This window comes from Apium graveolens, chromosome 10 (assembly GCF_009905375.1).
Source record: "Apium graveolens cultivar Ventura chromosome 10, ASM990537v1, whole genome shotgun sequence".
NCBI lineage: Eukaryota > Viridiplantae > Streptophyta > Magnoliopsida > Apiales > Apiaceae > Apium > Apium graveolens.
In genome coordinates, this window is record NC_133656.1 from 204,168,768 (window position 1) to 204,186,416 (window position 17,649).

At 36.2% G+C, this 17,649-nt stretch overlaps 1 protein-coding gene and 2 non-coding genes across 3 annotated transcripts; 2 read left to right on the forward strand and 1 right to left on the reverse strand.

The window, feature by feature from the left end:
• Positions 1 to 5,340: 5,340 nt before the first annotated feature.
• On the reverse strand, positions 5,341 to 6,528 carry LOC141691690 (uncharacterized). The gene has a single exon (XM_074496452.1). The coding sequence runs from the start codon at positions 6,526 to 6,528 to the stop codon at positions 5,341 to 5,343; it is 1,188 nt and encodes a 395-aa protein (XP_074352553.1).
• Positions 6,529 to 17,097: 10,569 nt separating this feature from the next.
• On the forward strand, positions 17,098 to 17,200 carry LOC141694465 (small nucleolar RNA R41). Its single transcript, XR_012563770.1, has one exon. It is a non-coding gene; the product is annotated as a small nucleolar RNA R41 (small nucleolar RNA).
• A 192-nt stretch (positions 17,201 to 17,392) lies between these two features.
• LOC141694471 (small nucleolar RNA Z155) lies at positions 17,393 to 17,468 on the forward strand. The gene has a single exon (XR_012563776.1). It is a non-coding gene; the product is annotated as a small nucleolar RNA Z155 (small nucleolar RNA).
• The last annotated feature ends 181 nt before the right edge of the window (positions 17,469 to 17,649 follow it).

Sequence of the window (17,649 nt, forward strand, 5' to 3'; positions counted from 1 at the left end):
GATCCACCTGTCTGGAATCTGTTGTAGTTGGACTTGTACTTGAACTTGGGATTTCTCTTGAATCTGACATTGGAGAATCTCTTGACAATTTGGGCCATTGACTCATCTTCCAATTTCTCCAGCTCTTCCAAGGAATAAAAATCATCACTGGATTGATTTATAGTAGGAGGATCATATTCTGCTACTAACATATTTTCCTCAGCCTTGGAAAACTGTACCATTCTCTCTGACTGTTGAGATTGTTGTTGTTGTTGACCTTCAGCTACAAGAGCAGTAGATGTGCTGACCATTCTATCTTTCCCGTAGACTTCCTTTTGCTGAATCTGCTCCAACTCATAGGTTTTTAACACACCATAGAGTCTATCCAAAGAAATCGAACTCAGATCTCTAGCTTCTCTAATGGCAGTGATTCTATGTTCAAGATGAGTTGGTAGTGTTAAAAGAAACTTTTTGTTGACCTCCCTGATTGAATAATATTTCCCATTTATATTCAGGTTGTTGATCAACGCATTGTACCTCTCAAACACTTCAGTAATTCCTTCTCCTGGATTTGATTTAAAATATTCATACTCAGAGGTTATGATCTCCAACTTGTTCTCCCTAACTTCCTCTGTGCCTTCATTAATCACCTCAATAGTTTCCCACATGTGTTTGGAATTTTTACAGTTCATCACATGTCTGTTCATCAAGGGATCAGGGGAATCAATTAAAATTAACTGAAGGATGGCATCCAAGGAGGCTTCTTCTTTTTCAGCAGGAGAAAAATCCTCAGGCTCTTTTGGATAGGTTCTAGCTTTGGTAATCACAACATCATCTACTATCACCTCTGGTTCAATAACCATTGGAGTTGTTGGACCCTTCTTTAACAAGTTCAGATATTTGGGATTTGCAACTTGTAAAAACAAGAGCATCTTCTTCTTCCACATGATATAATTTTCTTTATCAAATAGTGGAATTTTAACGGTTCCAACTTTTTGTGAAGTCATTATGAATTTTTTTAATAAATAAAAATTCAAGGAGTTGAAAAATCACAAAAGTCTATGATCTTGATTTGTTCGTTAATCAGAAGGCTCTGATACCAATTGTTAGGTCCCAATGAGTTTGTAGAAGGGGGGTTGAATACAAACTATACCGAATAATCGAATTTAGTGCGGAATAAAAATTGAAACAAAATTCAAGTTAAATAAAAATATTATTAAACTTGAAAGGTGTTACAACAACTGTATCGATTACAAGGAATTAATCTCAAATTAATTATCACAAATCTAGAATAAATTCGACATGAACTTTTTCTATTTTTGCAATAATTAGAATCAAATGCTAACCGCGATTTGAGATTAAGTTCTATGGATTTTGATCCGCTAGATTGTTACACAAGAACAAGATAAAGATTTCTAGTGGTTTGGATTTAACTTTACAAACTAGAAATTTGATCTTGAAATTAGCAGAGAATATAAAATATTGTAGGTGGCTGCTTCTGTGTTCTTGAGTTGTATTTTTTGGATGATAGAATGACTGCTTCTCTTCTTTTTAAATCAATCAACAGACTTGAATGAACTGGAGTGACAATCGGTGAGACAATCCAATTGTACTAGCAAGACAATCTGTTGAACTGGAGAGACTTTCGGTATGACTATTGTTTGTACTAGCAAGACAATCTGATTGAACTAGCAAGACAATCCTCTTCCAGTGTAACTTTCGGCAAGACAATTATCTGTACTAGCATGACTTTCGGTATGACTATTGATTGTCATACCGATTGTCATATTAGTACAATCAGATTGTCTTGTTGAATTTAAATAGATTTTAATCCAATTTAAATTCTGAAAATCCTTAATATTAATTCTGAATTAATTAATCAATTAATTCAATTAATAAATAAATTAATCTTTGCAGATATAATTTATTTTCTTAATTAAATTATATGACTTAATTAATTAATAGAGAATTAATACTAATCTTGAGCATCAACCATTCTTCTGAATATCTTCTGAAAATCACTGAAAATTATGAATCAATTCCACCACTTCAATGTTGACACTCGATGTACTGTCTGGTTCATGAGTGACTAACTTCCGTGACGTTTCTTCATGTCTTGACTTTGATACTTGATTTTCTTCAGATTAAATCCTTGTAATTATCTGATACCCTGACGAGATCTCTGTCACTTGATTAAATCCACAATCTTGATTTATATCACTGAGGCATGATCAATTTCTTGAACTTCTTCCAGTGAATTAATTCCTCAAGTCTGTAGATGAACCTTGTTTCTGAATCCTTTGACAGATATTACTTTCCGAGATCTCTTTGACGGTAGATCCACTATTTACTTATTACATTCTTATTTGAGTTGAGTTGAATCCTCGAATATACAAATAGGCTATGACATACGCCTTACATCCTCTCTTGTATAGTACCCGTCATATTCGACATACTTTGCGGCCTGGTACCGAAGGCATCGAGCATGTAGTTTATCTTCTGATACAGCTCCTGTCTGAATATAGTTATGAATGGGGGTCATCCAGCTTTCTTGTGGGATTTCTTGCATTTGAAACTCCTCCACCTCCGGAATACTTGGGATTTCTTGGATTCCCAAAGGGATTTGTCCAAGTTGAACGCTGTCCATCTGTGAACCCGTCTTGGCCAAAGCATCCGCATTACTATTTTCTTCTCGCCAGAACGCTTTCTAGCCTGGCATTTGAAATTTTTTTCAGTAGGCGTTGCGCACATCTCATATATAGCTCCGTTCGCGGTCCCCGGGCTTGGAAACCTCCGTTGACCTGGTTCACAACTAATTCGGAATCGCTCCGAACTATCAGATTCACGGCCCCTACCTCCAGAGCTAATTTCAGACCGTTGATCAAGGCTTCATACTCAACATTATTGTTAGTAGCATAGAACTTGAAATGGATAGCACTCATCAAATGGTGTCCCTCCGGAGTGATCAAGAAAATCCCGACACCTGATCCATTGTTGTTCATGGCCCCGTCCACATGTAATATCCACCAAGGGTGTGGGAGTTCCTGCCTCTTTTCATCCTGATGACTTCCTTGCGAGGTCGATTCTGCCAACACTATGGCCTTATCATCAACTTCTGCATCGAACTCAAGTATGAAATCAGCCAGCGCTTGTCCCTTGATTGTCGTGCGAGGATAATATTCCAAATCGAATTGTCCTAGCTCCATTGCCCATTTTAATATTCTTCCTGATGATTCGGGTTTATGTAGAATATGCCGAAGCGGATAAGCGATGCGAACTTCTATTCGGTGAGCCTGAAAGTATGGTCTTAACTTTCGTGCTGCAAGAATAAGAGTGTACACTAGTTTCTCCATGTTGGTATATCTGGTTTCCGCATCCAACAACCTTTTGCTCACATAGTATACGGGCCACTGGTGGCTTGCTTCTTCCTTTACCAATACCGCGTTGATGGAATATTCAGACACCGCCAAATAAAGAATCAATGTTTCTCCGTCTTCAGGCTTGGCCAACATCGGAGGATTTCCCAACTGCTCTTTGATTTTCAGAAAAGCTTCTTCACACTCAAGAGTCCACGGAAAATCCTTCCCCCTTCCTTTGATTGCCTTGAAGAATTCTTTGCACCTATCCGATGACTTTGAGACAAATCGATTCAGGGCCGCAATCCTTCCTGTCAGACTCTGTACTTGTTTGACGCTGGTGGGAGATTTCATGTCTAGCACAGCTTTGATTTTTGTCGGGTTAGCCTCAATCCCCCGGTGGTTGACCATGAATCCCAAGAATTTCCCCGACTCCACACCGAACACACACTTCTGCGGGTTTAGTTTCATCTTATATTTTCTCAGAATATGGAACATTTCAGCTAAGTCAGCGATGTGGTCTTCCGCCCTTTTTGATTTTACGTGCATGTCATCCACACACACTTCCATCGTCTTCCCAATCTGCTTCTTGAACATTTTATTTACCAATCTTTGATAAGTGGCACCGGCGTTAATCAGACCAAATGGCATTCCGATATAGCAGTAGAGCCCTCTATCAGTGATGAAAGAGGTGTGCTCCTGGTCAGGCTCATACATTAGGATTTGGTTATACCTGGAGTATACGTCCATGAAGCTGAGCAAAGCATGTCCTGTCGTGGCGTCGACCAACTGATCAATTCTTGGTAGGGCAAAACTATCTTTCGGGCACGCCTTATTCAGATCGGTGAAATCTACGCATGTTCTCCATTTGCCGTTGGGCTTTTTTACTGACACCGGGTTTGCTAGCCATTCTGGGTACAAGGATTCCCGGATTAGTCCGACGTCCAGGAGCCTCTCTACTTCCTCTGCTAGGACTATAGCTCTTTCTCCGCTTACGGCCCTTCATTTTTGTCAAACCCCTTTATGCTTGGGGTCGATATTCAATCGGTGGCACATTATCTCTGGATCAATGCCTACCATATCAGAATGGCTCCATGCAAATACATCAAGGTTCGCCAAAAGAAATATTGAAAGACCCTCCTTCAACCTTGGTGCCAACTGGGATCCTATTCTCAAAACCTTACTCGGATCTTTTTCATCGACGGGAATTTCGATCGTATCTTCTGCTGGGCCCATCTTTTCCATCGGCATTGGTATCGCAAGATCCAGGTCAGGAGAATCATGGATTTCATTGTCTTGTAGAGAAGGCGCATCCCCTTTAGGAGGAGCGTCGACTTCTTTAGAAGGCGCGCCTTGCATAGCAGGGGCATCAACTTCCTTGGTATGTTTTGCGGGTAAGGGTGCTCCTTCAGGGGGAAGGGCATCATCCTGTTCGAGGCTTTGCAAGACATCGAATCTCCTTTCTAACCGTTCCCCATTGAAATCTGTTTGGACTATGGTGTCCATTGCCTCCTCTTCTTCCAACATCTCAAGTCTGATTGTGTCTTCCAAGTACAACATTGTTGGGGGCAGCCCGGAGGGATGCTCATCTTCTTGCCCAACATAATAGTGGACTCGGATTTCCTCGATTGGTTGCTTAACGTTTTTTTCTTGATCTACGTCCGAAGTATCTTCGGCGTGGGAGTCTTTTCTAAAGCCTCTCATGGCTTGCCTGTAGCACTCCCGAGAGTCATACTGAGAACCCTTTATACTCCCCACCCCATTTGGCGTTGGAAATTTGATGGTTAGGTGGTGGATTGAGGTGATAACCCTCATCTCCCGCAGAAAAGGTCGTCCCAACAACAAGTTGTGGGACGATTCCTGATTCAAGACCTTAAATTCAAGCATCTTCGTTACCGATAATGGGCTTTCCCCCAAAGTACATGGCAGCCGAATCGATCCCATGACTCTAACTCCTGCGCCTGAAAAGCCATAGACCCACGAGTCTTCCCCCGACATATCCTGATCAGGTAGTTCCATTATCCACGAAGGCTCTATGGACATTCTTGGTTCCGATCTGGATGGAAATAACCAGCGCATCATTGTGGGGATGATGTACCCATCGGGCATCCGCTTCTCTGAAGGTGATATCCATGGATTCACCCTTAAATACTTTGGGCGGCCGAGTTTCCACCCTATGAATGTCCGTGAGAGGCCTGAACCGGGCGTCCCTGGCATATCTTGCCAAGGCTCGGTTGCTGCATTCCATCCCGGGATCTCCCCCGTAGATTGTTCGGATACTGCCATCCCTGACAAATTTATTTTCCTCCTGGGTATCATTGTTCGACCCGCGCGGGGCTCGCCTTTCTTCTTCCTTCGCTATGTCATTCTTGTGCTTCCTTACTTCCTTGATTATCCATTCTCCAAGGTATCCTTCCTTGATAAGTGCTTCGATTTCATCTTTTAAATGTCGGCACTCATTCGTGTTATGTCCAGATGATTCGTGGTATTCACAATATTTTTTCTTGTCTTTGCTTTGCCATGATGATAAAGCTTCTAGTTTTCTAAATAGCCCTTTATTTTTGTTTACTTCGTAGATATGCTCGATAGATGCGACCAAAGGCGTGTACCGGCTTGTCCTGTAGTCATAGTTTGAGGGAGGACTCCATCCCCTCCTCGTGCTTGCGGTATTTACCCGGTCTGGGCTTCGACTACTTCTTCTGTACCTTGGGCTTGGAGACCTATCCCTCTTCCTTCCTTTGCTTCTCTGACTTGACTGTGAAATCGGTTGCACCTCTGCCAGATATTGTTCTATAGCTTTAAAAGATTCTGCCAAAGCGAAGACATCTGCTAGAGTAGCCGGGTCTTTCCCTTGCAAGTGCTTCCAAAAGTCCGAGCCAACCCTTAATCCTGTGATCAAGAAGCTTTTCAGGGCTTCGTCTGATGCTCCCCTCACGCTAGTAGATTCAGCGTTGAACCTTTTGAAGTACGATGTCAAGCTTTCATTTTCCCTTTGCCTAACATTGGTAAGAGTTGTGACAGAGGGCGCGTATCTCACCGCGGCTTGGAACTTGGTTAAGTACAGAGTTTTCATCTGATCCCATGAAGTAATCACTCCTGGCCCGAGCTTTTGAAACCACTGCTGGGCACTTTCTCTAAAGGTTGCTGCCAAGAGACGGCATCGAGCCAAGTCCGGGACTTGGTACACATCCATCTCTATATTAAAACGAGCCAGGAATTCCACCGGATCTGAGTTTTCGTGGAAACGGAGATCGCTAGTAGTGTTGCGATATCCGGCCGGCAACTGTGCCTCTCTTACTGCCACCTAGAATGGGGAAGAGATTTCAGCTGTGGTCGTCACCCTGCCTTCCAGGTGGTTAAGTAGCCTTTTTAGATCTCCCACATTGAAAGTTCCCACGCCTGGAATGGTCTGCATTTGAGGCTGCGGACCTTGGGGTTGTAATGGAGGTACCTCCACTTGATTCCCCTCGGGAGGGGCTTGCTGCTGGTTCGTATTCTGGGCGTCTTCGGGTATCACAATTACTTCAGGATTTCGTCCTTGATTTCTCCCTCGATTCTCTTCTTCACCTTGGCCGCGGCCCCGAGCCGTACCGCGATCATAGTTTTCTACATTTCTGCGATCATCATGTTCCGCATAGTCATAGCTATCTGCTTGGTTATTTCAGCGGGAATCAAGGTGACCGCGGTAATTGTCGCAACGGTATCCCTCTAAGTATCTACCTCAGCCTCCACCTTTTCCTCTCCATTGAGGCCTTCTCCAACGATCGTTTCCATACCCATGCCCATATCGATCCTGCGATCTGCGGGGAGGAGCTCTCTCATGATCGCGGTGCCGCTCCCAATTTTCCTGGAAATTCAGGGGCACACGCGTTGGATCGCGGTGCCGCTCCCGATTTTCCTGGGAATTCAGGGGCACACACGTTGTATCATGGGGCGTCACATCTCCACGATCAGCTTCTTTCTGCCATTCAAGTAACACCATTCTTAAATCATCATCGCCCAAGCGGATCCCCAAGTGATCTTTCAAAGCTGCGAAGCCCCGTTGCTGATTCTCCGGCATCGACTCCGCCTGTCGGCGTTCCTCGAGACTACGTCCAGACCGGTGCGGATGGGTGGCTCCCTGGTTATCCGCCCGCAGAATTTCCCAACCATCAACATCTTCTTCCAACAGCTCGATGATTGGGGATGTGTCATTGGAGTAGTCCAGACGTCGCGGGGTTATCGGCACACATCCTCCTTCGGTGTGGCCATGGCCGGCTAAGGCATCCCTATCAGTCATGGGTGATTTTCCAGGTGCGTGAGCTGCACGGTCACGGCGAAGACCCCTCCTGGCCTTGCGTCGCTCCATGGTGCTCAACCTTGAATCGAAACCATACAAAGCATCGCCCATGCGATACAGTTGTTCCAACAAGTCGGCGTTGCTGATGAGCACAGGCGGCTATCCCCCAATGTCCGGCGTAGGATGATCAGTCATTGGCGGAACGTAGGGTTCATATTCATAGCCGTGATCAGAATCTTCTTCGGAACTTCCATCATAAAAACTTCCATCACGATATTGAGACATCTTTCCTCCCAGATTCAGATCTTGATTAGCCCCTCCTTCTAGCGCCAATTTGTTGACGGAGGAATTTGGGAGCAACAAAACTTGAGGTTCGTAGCCGGAAATAAGATCTGTGATGGCGGTTCTTCGTCGGAAACGTGAACAGTAATCGGTGGATCCGATGAACAGTATTCGTCGGAAGAGATGAACAGTGTTTGGTGGTGGTGATTATTGGGGGCTGAGATTGCTTAGGGTTAGTGGTGGCTCCTTTGCGCTCTCGCTTCTTACCCCTTACAATTTGCCTACGTACCCCTATTTATAGGGGATCAAGCCCACGTAGTTCTTGGGGAACAAGAAACCTAACGGGCTTAGATTTCTCATCCCGAGGCCCAGTAGGAAACCCACTGAAAACCGTCTTCTACTAGCTTTAGGAATGTCCGCCGATGAGGCCCAACCACAAAGGCCCAAGGCTCGTCCGTGGCTTCGAGACTTCACGGATAAGGCATCTCCCTGGCCAAGGATAACTCTCCGCTACCAGCTGTTTCTCTAGTCCGCGAACGCAGGTATAACTGTGGTTCACGCTAAATGTTAGACGCATCCTTGTCCCCCATAAGGAGCCCCTACCAGATTGCAGGACAAGTGATCCCAAGCTTTTGGGTGCAAAGTGCAGGATACTCCGAAGTCTCCCAACGAGGACACCCGTTGACTACAGAGACAAAGCTCCCAAAGCACACACCAAATTTTACCTCACATCCCCAATGAGGACACCCATTGACTACAGGAGGAGGCCTTCAGTCCAGGCATACCCCTGGAGGTCTCTGATCATGGACACCGCCTTTCTCGTAGATGTGCTACAGGGATGAGTTCTTCAATAGAGTACCTGCATCAAATAGGTTAGTAATAACATTCTCCATCTTCCTTGATTATTCTAAAGAGTGCGTCCAAGTTACATGTCAAAGATGTATTTGTGTGCCAAGTAGAAGTTAAGGGCGCGCCCAAACATTCATGTATGTTGGCGCCGCCCTGTGTCACCAGCCTTTGATCTCTTCCTTTATCATTCTACATCATAGGGCGCGCCCTAAATTATTCATCGTTAGGGCTTGCTCTAATTCTGTCTAAGCCAAGGTGTGAGTCTGTCAAAGTAATCATGTCGGAGTAATCCGTCCAAGGAGCCTTTCTTACCTAGGGCGCGCCCTAAGGCTCACCACTGGACAGATTCCAATCAAGGAATTCCTCTCCCCCCTTTTCAGTAATTGGGTGCGCCTCCTTCATTATGTTTGAGGGCGTGCCTTTAAGACATGATAATCATAATTGTTAATCAGCTACTCAATCAATGGGGCGCGTTCTTAGGGCGCGCCTTCTCTTTTATGGAAAGTCAATCTTATCTTTTCCTAGATTTTAGGCGTTTCTCCTTCAATTTTGCCTATTTTATCAATCTCAATCTGAATATTGTTTATACCAATTTTTGGGCATAACAAGATCCTTACCATGACACATATCAAAGGGATCCTCAAGATCAATCTCCTACATACCAGATGTACCATCTACAAAAGAGTTATTCAAGTTACTGTCTCCACCTTGTGGATTTGTCAAATTATAATTTAATTGGTCAATTTTTGGTGATCTATGGATACCACCATCCCGTTCATCAACTAAATTAGAGGTTTGCCTTACTTTATTAATTGTCCAATAAATTTATTAAGCGAATCTTGTATTTTGCAACTGCTTCTTACTACAAGATATACCACAGGGAAATTTTAACATATGAAGGCAAAATGCAGAGAGAAAAATGCACATTGTACCCATTTGACAATTTTATATTTCAGATTTTCAACCGTGAACAGGACATAAGGCCGAGATCAGTTCATGGTTTTGCAATCATCCTCGTATTTTGTATGATAAGAGGATCCATCCAGACTCCAGCAGACTATAAAATGAATTTATAAACATGACACTTAACATTCTAAAAATGTGTCAAACACTCCACTGGATACACTGACACAAACAAAAACCAGAAAAATAATATAATACCTTCATCAACTACTTCTATGGATTTCCCTTTATCCTCCTCCTCCTGAGCAGCATCACAATTCTCCTAGGTGACTCAAAAAATAGTCTGGCATAACCACATAAATCTTAAACTCAACATCCATTCATAAATTCATAGCCACATACAAATATATATACACATATACAAACTTATATTCTTACAGGATGGAAAAACATCATTTAAAAATCAAAATACCATAGTAAATCAAAAAAGTAGAAGGGACATAAAATATCATATCTATATAAACAAACACAAACCTTAATGTATCATATGTATATATACACACACAAACCTCAAATATAATTGTCAAAACAATTTATGTAAGGTCCATTATCCCTTCATCCTGCACAAATTTTTATAATTATATAAATTAAACAAATCACAAATCACACATATATATATACAAAAATTGACAATTTTCTTCCTATTGTCAGCAAATTTATACCACTCAACCATTGTAGAAAGAAATTTATTCATCTGCGCATTTGTGTGAGCTTGAGTGGCATGGAACATTCTAAAATATGGTTGTGGATCTGGATCTTTACCCCCTTCAGATAATTTACTTTCTAAGCTGTTTAATGGGTTAAATATCAAAGTGGTCACTCAACTTAAGGTCATATATCAGTTTAATCATCAAACTTAACGGGGTATCATTTGGATCACTAAAGTAATAATAAATATCAAATAGATACCTCAAAATATGTGCTCGAGAATTAAAATTTATTTTATGGAGTTCTAAATATTTTTTTAAAATCTTATTACAACCAAATGAAAAGTTATGAATTCATAGTATTTTAGATGACTTTTTGAGATTTTTAAAAATTTATCTACTAATTATTTTTATTTAAATAAAGCAAATGACTACAAAATTAAAAATAAATAGTAGATAAATTTTAAAAAATCTTATTATATTATAGAAAATACTAGAATTCATACATTTTCATTTGGTTGTAATAAAATTCGAGAAAAATATATAGAACTCCATAAAATAAATTTTAATTTTTGAGCACGTATTTTGAGGTATATGTATGATATTTTTTATGACTTAAGTGATTCAAATGATACCCCGTTAACTTTGATGATTAAACTGATATATGGCGTTCAGTTGAGTGATCACTTTAATATTTAACCCGCTGTTTAATGCACTGTTTGAGGCTTGTTGTAACAAACAATAAAGTCCCTACACCTTTCTCACTTATGATCTTTCCCCTAGTGGCAGTATAACATAGAATGCCCATTAATTCAATCACAAAATGCACCAAGAAGTTGAAACATGAAACATTAGTTTAACGTACAATATTAATATAAAAACAAAGTAATTAACACTGTAAATAATAATACCTTTAAAAAATCTGATGTTGTTTTCTCGCTTAATTCTTTAAGATTCACAATCTAAATTGTTGGTGCATTTGAGTTTACAATCTGAGTTGGTGATGAAAAATTATTAATAATGTGTCTGCAAGTATGAACGACAACGTCAATTGCTACATAGAAGATTGCTGCCTTTTTAAAATAATATAACACTCAAATTAATAATGTCTTCCAAGAAATTCCAGATTCCAACTTGGGGCAGGGAAATTTATAAGCACATAACTACAGAAAAACTCATATTATGTATTCAGTAGTACAACTTAAACATAGATAGATCCAAACAAAATAAACTATACTTTGATACCAAATAATCTTTGACTGAATTGGAAAACGTTATGTACAAACCTATAAGGGAAGTGTCGAGAACTTTAACTACAACAGTCATCGAATGCCAACAGTCTAAGCAAGCATCAACTCTTGAGCAACAATATTTGGCATTATCATGATACGTCATATTCTGCCGTGCAGAGATAAAATAATATATAAATGATGAATGACGAATATGATGATACGCCATATCATGTTATTATATAAATCTTAAATTTTTACTTCCATTGCCTTGCCATATCAAGGCCTGAAATAAATATGAAAATAGTAAGTAACATGAATGTGTATCTGAAAAAAATAAATTAAATAACAAAAATGAAAAATAAAATATACATAAGGAAAAAAATGAGTTAGAGAAAGAAAACAAACAAACCTACAATTGTAAACACATATGCAAACTTTTGTTTCAAAAGCAAAGAATCTTTCCACAATCACGACCAATTACAATCAACACAGATACATATAGTTCGAAAAATATATAGGCATAAATCATATTTAATTACAAAAACAACTGAAAAATTATCCAAGAAGATAAAGACACAGAAATCTGAGAAAATACAAAGTTAGACAATAGAAGTTGCCCGAGAAAATAATCAACAAACTTGTACATTTACACCTGCATTATAAAATTTATAAATATCGATAAAAACTACAAAAGTCATGCTTCAAACAGATGAGACATTAGGCTCTAGATAGTAAATCATTACTTAGTGTCTAAAAAAGTTTTAGCTAATTAAGTAGATCCATATACCCAACTTATGATCATTGTGATTGAAAAATATACTTTTGAATAATAACTACAATTGAATCAAAAAAATATGAAAAGTATTTTAAAATAAGATATAAAGAAAGCATATGTAAACAGTTAAATCAAGAATTCCTAGTAGAAATATTTACATACATCATTGTTGTATGACCTGGTAATGGTTTGAGAGGAAGGAGACGATGGGCAAGCAGAACCGCTCCCGGCTTTAAAACGGGAAACAGATAAAAGTGAATCAAACTCTGGGCTTGAAGGGAGATTACTTATCAATTATATCCGTCACCAATATCTGTAAAAAGTAATAAGGCATAGAGGAAACAAATTAAGCACGTTACATTTTACCAGACAACAATCATGTCGAAATTGATAAGTATTTACTTATTGATGTAGCATTAGTATGGTTTGAGGCGTCTTGACAACATGTCTTAAACGGAGTTATAAAATCATCTAAATGAATTAAATTATTACACTTGAATCAGACATAAAATAAAAGCAAATCCAGGAAAATAGTAAGAATAGTACATTAGCCAACCACGGTGGCATTATAAATGTTGGGATGAACATTCTCTGAGTTTTTACTCTAAATCCTATGTTTTAAACCTAAAGAAAACAACACACAGAAGTTACTCATTTTCCACATGGCCACAAAAATTGCAATTAAACTTTGATAAAAAATCAAACCTGTAAGTGAGGATCTCGAGGATGAATTTGTCGAGGGTGGATCTATATCCGTAACTGACCCACAAATGATCAAAACATCTTTATCATCAATTTAAATTTCAAGTAATCTAAATTAAGGCGGAGAATTAAAAACAAATCTCTTTTAGAAATTTCATTAAACATATAAACCCCATAAACAAAATTAATATAATTGTCTCCATTTAAGAATTTTTACCTGGTTTAATCCTGACATACGTTTCATCCTGCACAAATTAAACAATTTACACACACATATACAAAAATATGTAAAAAAAGAAGGCGACAAAAGTTGGGAGAAAGAAAAAAGTCTAAGAAGGAAAAAGAAAAAAAAATATATTAATGATTTTGTATGTCTCGCCATTCTTGAAAGAGTTCTAAGAAAAGTGTATACATCAATATATAAACAGAAGAGAAGCAAGATAAGCAGAATATTGAGAGAGAATAAAAATGAAGAAGGAGAAGGAAAAAGAAGAAGAAAAAACTAATTGTGTGTAACGCTATTCTTGAGAGATAGAATGATTTATAATTTTGAATTTTGAAAATTGATTTAGAATGATGATAAGATACAGTTGCTAATTTGTTATAATCATGGAGCAGTTCAGGGGTAAGTTAATGGGTTGAGATGAATATTTATGTAAAAGATCCATGGATACGTGTATGATATAAAGTTTTATGTGTAAGAAAATAAAATAGATCATGGGTCATGGGTAAATTTATGGATAAATTTTATATGGGTAATAGTAGCCTCTAAGATTATATAGATTTATTAGTGACGAGAAAGTCCGAAATTGTAGATTTGTAAATTAGAGATTTGTTAGTAATGGTAAAAAGTTTAAAAAGAAAATGATTTTGTTAAATTTGTAAGTGATTTTTAAAAGTCAAAAAGGAAATGTTTTTGAATTTGAATTAATGATAAAAGTGTAAACATTAATTAGAGTGATTTAAGACTAACCCGAGATGGTTAACATCATGGTTAAGTCTCTGAAAAAAGAAATAATTTCGTGAATTTTTATTGTTCGAAATTGAAATGATGGCTTCTGATTGGATGAAAATTATGAAAAAAAATCTATGATTGGCTAACTATATAACTATATGGTGTGGTAGAGTCAACTTTTATAAAGAAAGATATGAACTCGCCAATTGCATATTTCAAATAATTTTTTTTAAAAACATTTGCACTACCTTTCTCTAAAATATCAGGATGAATTTTAAAGTAGAAGATCATCGATTAATAAATTACGCCAAAATAAAATTAAAAAAATTTAGGAGGCAATCACACCTCCATTAAAGTAAAAAAAAATAGTATAAGATTTTTTCAATAAGATATATATGTAGGTTTTTTTTAACTATAACTAGCATAATAACCCGTGTGAGGCACATGTCATTTTCTAGAATTTTTTTATGCATCATTCAATTATAATGTTTGTAGAGCAACTCCAACAATATTTGTATATAGGCTCTTGAGTCAAATTTTGAAAAAATGGAGATAAAATTTCTCTTCAACAAGCTCCATGCCCCCCTATGACATTAGGAGTTTTGAATACTTCCTCACTTTTATGAGTGAATATCCCCTCAACTATTATTATATTATATTTTTTTTATCTGTTATTTTATATTTAATGAATGAATATAAACAGGGTAGTAAGTGTACATTTAAAACGAAACGATTAAACTTAATCTCGTTAGTATGTTTACAAATAAAAAGCTACAAATTAACATATATGTTGAATACATAGTTGACCAAAATCTTGAATTTTATTTAAATAAACTATATGTACTGCTCTATATTATTATTGAGTTAACTACTAACTTACAATTAACTTACTCAATTTAAAAGGATAAAAAATGCATAACTGAAGTCAGAATGACTTGCAATCATAATATACAATAATGTAAATGTTATATTATTGTTAATATTAAAGTTGATTTTAATAAAAATTTAGTTTTTGAAATTCAACGTATATATGTATGGGAAAATGTTTGTTTTTTATTTACACTACTGTTAACAAAGTAATATTAAGTTACATGTATGTGTGTGTTAGAATGTAAATTATTGTATGTTACATCTCTTAGTAAATTATTATGGTTTTAATTATTTATATGCTAAATATCTGATTTATGTACATGTATAATCATTATTAACATCTAGTGAGATAATTGATTACTTAAATAACATGCATTTATAATTATTCAAAAATTAAAATTATGTAAGAAATAAATTTCTATAATTTATATATGGTATTCACATTATAACTGACAAACAATCCATATCTATTTTTTACGCAACCGGGTATCAATCATGGTTGTAACATAAAAATGAATTATATATTTTTTAAGACTTATTATTGATATTCATGATTTTTTTCAAGAATTCGAAAGAACAATTGTATTTATATCGTTATTTAAATCGTTTTTAAGTTTCTTTCATTACGACTCTAATATTTCTTCATATAATAATTTGATAACATTTTATATTATTCTTCTAAAATTAAAAATTTTCAGTTCGGTAAAGTTTTATAAATATCAGTTGAACTGGTTAATTTCTTCAAATTATTGAACAATATATGTTTTTTTTCTTAAATAATATAAAATGTATTGAATCAAATGCTACAATATAGTATAGCTATAACTTTTATTTGAATAATTCAAAATATTTGTACGATATTATATTGATCAATGGATATTGTTGATCTAAAAGAATTCTTTTTAAAAAGTTAGTTTTTTTAAGTGAAAAATGTAAAATAAATCGATTTAATATATAATCATAGTTTTAACAAATCTAGTGAGATCTCATTTCAAATTTCAAATTTCAAATATTCTTAAAATTTGGACAAATCCCAAAAATAATAATGCGTTACCAGTGAAGTTAGTAATTTTAATATAAATAATCAATTGACTTGATCCTATAAAGACCTCAAACACATTAATTTATATTAACATAAGATATTAAAAAAATTCACATTATTGGTAAGATATTATCGTCGAGCTTGTAATTTAAATATTACTAAAAGTAGAATATGATGATGTTTTTCAGCCGAGTCATGTAGTCAAATTTCGAGTATTTTTTGAATAATGGGTCAAGTTCTAAAATGCATTGACTCATTATAACTCGAACTTATCTAAATATGTAATACCAATATAGATTATTTATATATAAGCGATTCTATATTCAATATTTTTTTAAAAATTATATATGTACATTTTAATTACTTTTTATAATAAAAAATATGTTAAAAATATGTGAGATATATTTTCAAACTAAAAAATGATTAATAAATAAGATAATAATTCATTTATGTTCTATGCCTAATTTTATATATGAAATTAAATTCTTTAAAATTAACTGTACAAATATTCAACTAATTATCTTTTTTTTTACGGAATTCAAGTAAGTATCTTTAAAGTTAAATAAAATATTAATTTAGCACAGTTACATATTATACATAATATGATAAAAAAACAGATGTGACAATATGGTGTAGTGGTAAGAGGTTGTATAGTTGAATAAAATAACTTGAGTTTGATTCCCACAAACCATGAGACTTTTTAATCTCATGAATAATTTAGTTTTTTCAAATGAGACTTTTTAATCTCATGAAATTATACCCTTGTTTATATATAGAAGAGATTAATACTTGCCACGCTATAATATATAATTATTTTCCACGCTACAATATATAATTATTTTCCGTAAATAAAGCTGCAATAGTTTTGTAACATTTGTCCAATTTTTTAAAAACTAAACACGAAAGTATAATGCCAACATGGGCCATTGGGCCTGGCACTTACAAATTGGGCCCAGCACTTATTAACACAAAGCCCAAGGATGTTCCAGTAATTTCACTAAACGTGCGTATCGAAACCCTAATCGAAACTATATATGCACACACAAAGACTCCCATCAAAACACCCAGGAGTTTGAGGGCCGATTCAACACTTCAACATTACTTGCGTTTATTTTTTGGTTTCTCATTTTTTTTAGATTTTTGTTTTCTGATATAATATTTGTAATGAGGAGGCAGTGATGATGAAAACCTACCTATTTTCTGAGGGGATTTCATTCTCTCCACTCTTTGATTGAGAAAATTTTACCAATGGATCCTTCTGAGCCTCCTCTTTATTCATTTTAATATACATATATTTTTTACATGATTTTGTTGTTTTGATTCTCTCGAGAATTAGACATGTTTCTCAAAGTATTCTGTATAATAGAAGCTGTAACTGTAAGATCGTAGAATACTTTGAGAAAGATGTGTCTTGTTCTACAATGAATCTGTTAGTATTTGTTAGACTTAGAAGAAAGAAGCTGTTGGGGTGAGGATTGATTATACGGAATAAATATCATGTCGATTTAAATAACAGACTACAATTATCTGACCAATGGCTTCTCCTCTTTCTCTTTTCTTCAGTTACCTTCATATTTATTTATTGAAATTTGTATTTGTACCATATAAATTTATACTATACTTTTTGATGGCGATGGTTTGTGGATACTGGATTTTGATAAATATATGTTATTATATTTTGATGTGTGGTAAAAGTTGCACTTATTTTGAAGGGAAGG

Excerpts from the sequence above, each read along its gene's own strand:
- LOC141691690 (XM_074496452.1), bottom strand. The coding sequence starts at position 6,528 with ATGGATGTGTACCAAGTCCCGGACTTGGCTCGATGCCGTCTCTTGGCA.